The 7,724-nt window shown below is 35.1% G+C and overlaps 1 protein-coding gene across 1 annotated transcript in view; it reads right to left on the reverse strand.

Annotated features, from left to right (window-relative positions):
- LOC109584892 (adhesion G-protein coupled receptor G6-like) overlaps positions 1-7,718 on the reverse strand; it is a 15,126-nt gene extending 7,408 nt beyond the window's left edge. The window contains exon 1 of the mRNA XM_020000792.1: positions 7,404-7,718. Within this exon, the coding sequence (XP_019856351.1) occupies positions 7,404-7,427 (24 nt within the window). The 5' untranslated portion in view covers positions 7,428-7,718. The remainder of the gene's footprint in view (positions 1-7,403) is intronic.
- Positions 7,719-7,724: the final 6 nt, after the last annotated feature.

A 7,724-nucleotide genomic window follows, 5' to 3' on the forward strand; every position in this document is an offset into this window, starting at 1 on the left:
ATCCTTCACAAGACAAGGTGACTTCATCCGATACATTAACAGTGACGTTATGAATAGGTGAGCTCACTTGTGGTGGGTCTAGAGTAAAAATTCTTAGAATGATTACTGCTATTATAATAATTATAATCATTATCATAATTCCCTACGTGTGATCAGTAATTGAGTTTGAGCCTTGAGTAATGTCCTGTTATTATTTGATGGTATGACTTGCTCAACAACACAAGAGTAGTTCAACTCATGATGTGACAACTGAAGATTCTCCAAAGTGAGAGTACTTTCAATGACTTTAGGCGAGGCAACAACACTTGTTGAGATATTAGTGAGATTAAGCCCATTACTAGTTAACCAATACACAACTGGAGGAAGAGGATTAGCTGTCACTGAACAGAACAAGCTGATGTTCCCTCCTGCTAACTCTTGTATCATAGTTGGAGGTTTAGTTAGATAGTAAGCTGCAACTATAAAAAAGATAGCAATAAAATTTGATCACACATTCCATTGCATTATAAGCGAAACAAATGAACAATTCCAAACATTTTGCTAACCTATACAGACACATGTAAATTCACAATATACATGACCCATATACATTTATAAGTATGCATAACTGTAACTCATTATAAATATACAACCAATATTAAACATTTGTGCTCTAGTGAACAATTAACAATGATGGCAACAAGAAAAATGGTTTCAGAGGGTGTTGCTGTTTATACTCATTATTTAACATACAGGACATATCATATTTCCCCTTGGCTAGGAGGCATTAATTGCTTTTTGTAGTGACTATGCATGATAGCAAGAGTGGATAATTACTCTTGATGATAGCACATACACACACACACACATATATATATCTGTACTTACAATAAACGCTAACGAAAACGTCACTTGAGTTCGTAAATTCATGACTGTTACTAATAGAATTATAAGCAGAGCAGAAATAGTGGCCTTCGTGTTCTCTTTGCAGTGGTTGGAATAAAAGTGTACTAGTGAAAATGTTCGTGCCTTCATTTATTACATTGTTAAGATGCAACGAGGAATTATAATGCAATGAGAAATTATAAACTCCGTTGAAATACCAAATCACTTCTATAGTTACAGGACTACTAAATGATGTGCAGACTAGGCTAGCATTATCGCCTTGGACAGCATTTAATTTCATCATAGGCATGATACTAACTTGTGGAGGTGCTATAAATGAACAATAATAATAAGAATAGTTTTTTAAATATAGATCTGGCTTACTTTCAATTATAAGTGTGAAAGTTTGTGAAAAAGACTCCTGATTACTGTTATAAATAGTGAAATAGTATTGCCCGATTTTAGAAACATTGGCTACTGAAGAGAGAGTTGAAGACCAGAAAAGAGAGCTGTCTTGTTCCACTGTGACAGTAAAGCTTGGATCATTAGCAAGATTTGGATTAGTGTAACTGCTCCACACTCCATTTTGTAGACATCTATTGTAGCTGATCCTAAAAGTAAAAGTCGCTCCTACAGCTACAGTCAACGTCTTGACATTTGGTTCTGGTAAACTATTACAAGCGCCTTGGGCTATGTAAACGATGAGAAAGGAGATGAGAAAGATACTAGATCTAAATTAGATGTTAAATTAAAGGTAATTGCTCACCCCCAATCGGGCAGAATGCTATTAGGAGGAACAGCATGCCAGTCACTAAGCACAACATTTCTAGTTGGCTGTCAGTCAACTCTTCGTTGGCTCATACACTCATTCTTCGCCTCGTTCTTTACTCAATATATAGCCCGGCCCAGCCTTCTGAGCCTACACCCACATACGTTAATAAAATTTTTAAGGAAGAAATAAAATATTTTGATGTAGATCTACAAGAATATAAAAATTATGCATCGAAAGAACTTTTTAAACTGGTTCAGGTACTAAATCACTGATTGATATTTTTTCTAGGTTTTCTTGACTTGCATCATTTTCTTGACTTGCATCATTTTCTTCAACTACATCAGTTATTTGTCTACTGTCAATTTCATCATCAACAACCTGACGATGTTCATCAGTTGCAGTCAGCTTGTCTTCTTTGAGTTTATCATTATTGTCAATAAAATGAACAACCTTTTCTCTCTCTTTTACAGAATCAGCTAATGGAGTGTCAGCAGTGGTTGCGGAGGAATTCGTTGACGATGAATAAGAGTTTGCTGTAGTAGACTGTGAGAGAGGAAGCTTGTACTTCTTTAGCTCCACATTAGTATCAGCATAAGTTCCCAGCTTATATGTTGATTGCTTTAATCTTGTACTCCTCCTTATCATGTATGTAGTACGGAGCGACTGGTCAATTTCAACAGCTTTCACGTGCTGGCTTGTTACTATGTATATCCATTTCAACCAAGTTTTCCGAACCTTTGAAATTCTAAGACCATAAAAAATGAAAATTAAGATCCCTTGAAGGCCAGCTGCAATGACAAAGGATAACTCTAAAGTGTATCTTAACCACTGAATGGAAATACTTGATGTTGCAACTAAGCCAATCCCCCAGGCTAGACCAAATAGGATGCTGAGTGTAATAACCAGTAGTACTTGTTTTTTAAAACTCGTTTGTAAGTTACTATTGCCCCCTCCTCTCGTCCTGCACTGTTGCTTGAAAAGTGACACGATTATAATCAAGAACATGATCCAATTGTAGAGATATATCATAACAAAGGGGCTTATAAATCCAATCCAAAATTGCCATTGTGTTGGCCGACAACTAAAGAAAAACATCCAGTCAATTACTCATAATGTAGCAGCAAAAAACTTACAATTTTGATTCCTCATAAACATAATTCTTGTAATTTGGAGCAATGGTCAGGCCGACAATAAAAAAAGGGGTCACTGCACATTGAAAAATGATTACAATTTGTAGCATGTCTTAACTTACCCCACGTAACAATGACTGCCTTGATGATCATTCCATGCTTGCTCTTGGCAAAGACTTTAACAAGTTCTACATAAAGTATAGTAGCTTCAGACGCCATAGAGAGAAACGTGGCAAGAAAGAAGTAGTGGAGGAAAGCACCCACAACCACACAAAGTTCCTCAATTGGTGCTGCATATGATGCAGGAATAAAAGAAACGTACAAACCAACCAAAGCACATGACATGTTGATGAGTAGCTTTCCATTGTTTGTGTTCCTTAGATGTCTATAAGGAATATGCAATCATGAATTTTTTACACATACAAAATATTAACAGTTTACTTTTCAATGGAGTAAGTGAGTATAATGACGACAAGACATAATATGGATACAGCACAACCAAGAAATGTCACTGAACTCACAAATTTCTGATAAGGAAGAGGTGGTGTGTTAGTACCTTCATTTGGCAACATGTCCTACTCATAGTTATTATAAGTAATAGCATAACAATGGAAAGAAGTCTTACTAGTAACAATGCAAAGGTTGTTAGATGGTTGCAGCCACAGATAACAATATCTGAATCTTCATGAAGTACACTGCAGCCATAATTGGACCAATTCCCATAGTAGTCTACAATAAGAACAATACAGAGTAGCCAAATGCCATCACAGATTTTCTCACAAAGCATGCTAAGTGAGCTAAACAGCATGAGCTTCATGAGCCGACAAGCGCTACAATACAGTGCAGGATTATGGTGTTCAGAGCAACTTCTCGTAAAATTTTTGATCGGAATCAACTCAAACTTTCTACACAACATAACTACATGTATGTACAATTATAAAAATGAACAATTCTCTCCCTTTCATTTTTGGCATGATTTGACCAAAATCTCTGTTTGGGATTTTGGCCAAATTTCGTACAGCGACTTTTACCCAATTTTATAGTAACTTTTTAAAATTCTTAAAAATCCAATTTTGGTTAAAATCAGATCAAAATTTCCACACAACATAAGTACATGTATATGCATCAAAAAATTTTAAATGGAGTATTATATCCTTTTTATCTTTGGCAAAATCTGGCTGAAAATCGTGTACTATAGTACAGAGTCTTTCACCCAATTTTTGACTTTGAAAATCCACTGACTAAAAGTTGCATGAGCACTATGCCAAAATCCTGTGGAAAACCCTTTACATTATCAACATGAATTACCATCAGAGGAATGATCCCAAAAAGAGCAATAAACTCCAGTAGCATTTGCCTTAAGATCCTATACAAAAAATGATTGAAAAAGGACTCACTAGTACAGTACATATAATACCTTGTCTTTCTTCAGTGTTATAGTAATCAAATCTTCTTGATTGCTGATATCATGCTGAGCAAAAGTAGCTGAGATTAATATGCTACCAACTCTTAAATGAGACCATTTATTCAACAGTGAACTGCGACGAAGGAAGAGCAAGTCATTATCAAAAGCAGTCTGTATCAAGCGAATGGTAGATGTTGCCTCAGATATAACATTACTTAATATTGAGCCAGGAATGAATATAGAAGCCAAAGGATCCGTAACATTATTGTTTAGCGAAACAGGATGATTAGTATTGCTAAAACCGTTGCCGTTAGTAGCAATGCTAAGACTGAAATTATTATTCCGATCACGGGACACGTTTAAACCTTGTGTCACAACAATGAACCGTCTTCGTAGCACAATTGTTGTCTCGTCGGTAGGTATTGGGTAATTCTCTGTTATTGTTTCAAATGACTGCAAAAGTCTAGAATTAAGTATAATAGCATAAAACACTGTTTTGTGATTTTTTTTACCTTTTCGATGTACTTGATTCTTCATTGCTTTCAATGAAAACATCACTGTCAATGCTAATTATATTATCAGCTATTGTGAAGTATGAATCTGTGAGCTACAGAAAAATGTTGATTCATTTACACTTGATTAATGATGTTATGTCATGTAAAAGTGGTTTGACTTAAGTCTGATTAGTAGCTTTTAAATTATAGTTATCATGCAAATTAGATCTAGACTATATAGTCAGAAATTTGGAATTTTTAAAATGGTCATGACTCAAAAAATTCAAGTCAGAATCAGCTCAAACTTTCTACATAGCATAAGGACATCAATATTTATGAGAAAATGTAATAAAAATTGAGGGGGGGGGGCGGGTGGGGGTAATTTTGGAGCCCTTTTTAAGAAAAACCATGGGCTATAGTCCATGCTTTTTTTCTGAAAATTTGAAAATAGAAAGTTTAAGCTGAATACAAAAAAATTTGAAGTAGCTCAAAAAGCTTGCCAAATAGCTAGGAAAAAATTCATTACTAATTTTGATGCATATAAAGCGTACAAATTTAAAAAATAATTTGGCCTCCCAATTATTGAAAAAAATTCCCACTCTAACTTCAGTGTTTCCAGTGATTTCAGATTTCAGATTATCAATAAGTGAAATAGAGATAGACAACTCCAATGGACCCATATCACTTGATATTGCTGTGATATTTTCTAAGCCAGCAAGCACTTTTTCAGGATTTTGTAACTACATAAGGCAAGAAAAATATTACAAATAATCTATGTACTGATATGTGTCTTACAGAAGCAAGTGAGCACAGCTTCCTAGCTGCTATACTAAAATCACAAGCTTCATCAATTGGTGGCTCCCATACTGCCCCTGTTTTAAAATTCCCACCACATCTCCTTGTTGCATTCCTCACTACTCCAATATCAAAGCCCTCTGGACCACACGGACATCTTTGAAATTAACAGCAGGATATTAATTTTCATTGAACAATGCAATTATTGCTACCTTAGAGTGGCCACCTGGGTTAAGTCGGTTTCCTGCCAGTTTAAGATGAATGCTAAACTTGGGTCATCATTTGGCGAAGGGTTTGTAGTTTGTTCAGTAGGACAGCCATCTTTAAAAGAAATAAAAGTGAATGTTACAAAGACATCTTAATTACCAAATCTTCTAACATCGTCGACGTGAACTGAATCTGAAATATGAGACAGAGCTTCTAGCCTCCCATTAAGCAAAGAGAATGCATTTTTGACTGCAAATGTCAACTCTGCAGTTCCTCTTGACTTGGATTCTAATGAGAGAACGACAGTGATACTGTCCAACAAAGAGCTATAATGAATAATAATAAGATTAGTGATTAGTGTATTATTGGGCCTACTTTATGTTGGAAGAGGAGAGCAGCTCTAATGAAATGTAATTGAAGTCTATTGATTTGTTTGTAGACAGTATTTTTCTCATTTCCGAATTCATCTAAAATAAAGGAGCTGATTCCATTCTACTTCGTATATTCTATTTAAGCTTTCTCTCTCTCTCTCTTCCTTACTGTTCCTATAAGTTTATTTAAACGTTCTTCGGTAGCTTTAAACGTTTCCTCCACTTGACGCTTTTTACGAAACTCTTGATCAATAAAACTACGAATGTATTTTTGACTAAAAGTAATGTTAGCTTGATATTGTACTAGTCCTATGAAATGTAATATAATTAATAACAATAAATATTCCTATATCTACCTTTTATTTTTACAGTCATGTCATCAGATTTTATGCTTCCAAGCTCATTAGTAGCATTGCATCGGTAAATCCCTCTGGTGTTTAAGTCAAGCCTTTTGATTTCATAATCCTCAGTTATGGCACCGACCAACAACACATCGTCCTTAAACCAGATTATGCTTGGTTGAGGATACCCTGTCACTGGACAAGAGAGCAGCACAGTGCTTCCAAACTCTCGATAAAATGTTAATGTTCTATTGTAACTCAAAAACTGGGGGCTTGACTTTTCAGTTGCAACTAATAAAAGATAGAAGAGACATCAATTGAGTGAAAACTGATAATTTCTGTTACATTTTGTACAATTTCTTTCCGTCCATCCTTCGGTACATATGCACAAGTAACCAGAAGGGCCATTTACACAAGTCCCTCCATTGCTGCATGGATGATGATCACAAAAACTCAAAGAAACTAAGAAAATTAAAAAAATTTCATCATCATTATGACTGACTGAACATACTTGGTATTACTGAAATGTTGTATTGTATTCTTGCTGTTCCTTCCTGGTTCTCAACCACACACTCATAGCTACCATTATGAGTTGGAAGTAGATCAGTAGCATTTAGCCTACTAGTAACAGCAGGCACACCTTGTCTAACACTATCAGTTGCTACTGTAGTGATAGTAAACGTATTACTAAATGCCTATAAGAGCGATAAAAATTATTATAGTGCATTGTTAATTGTTATTTCCTCTTACTCCAATCTGTCGTCTATTTGCTAGCCATGTGATAGAAGGAAGAGGCAAACCATCAGCTTTACATTCTATGAAGCTTGAGTCACCTTCTTGTAGGAGGATGGAATACACAGTAGAATATATTTGAGGTAACGCTTTAATGAAAATAATAAAAACATATCAAATTTATTTGTGATTTACCTTTGATATTTAATGAGATATTATCAATAGTGTCTTCTCCAGCTAAATTCTTCATAGTCAGTTGGTAAGTTCCATTATCACTAACACTGATATTAGTGAATGAAATATTAACCAGTCTCATTGATTCATCATAAATTATGTCAACTTGAGACAAACTTTCATTGTCAATCCTTTTAAATGCTATACTTGAAGAATTAACTGGAGGATTTGGTATGCTGGTAACTCTGATAGAAATATTATAACTACAATCAACATATGGAGGTTCACTCTTGGGCTGATACTGAAGTACAGGAGGTACTAGTACATCCAATATAACTGTGATGTTAGCTACTCCATGTACATTACTGACAGTACAAGTGTATTCTCCAGCATCTGATGGTGATGCATTTGTTATTATAAGTTGACCATACTCCTCCCT

This window comes from Amphimedon queenslandica, unplaced genomic scaffold (assembly GCF_000090795.2).
Source record: "Amphimedon queenslandica unplaced genomic scaffold, v1.1 AMPQUscaffold_13153, whole genome shotgun sequence".
Classification (NCBI taxonomy): Eukaryota; Metazoa; Porifera; class Demospongiae; order Haplosclerida; family Niphatidae; genus Amphimedon; species Amphimedon queenslandica.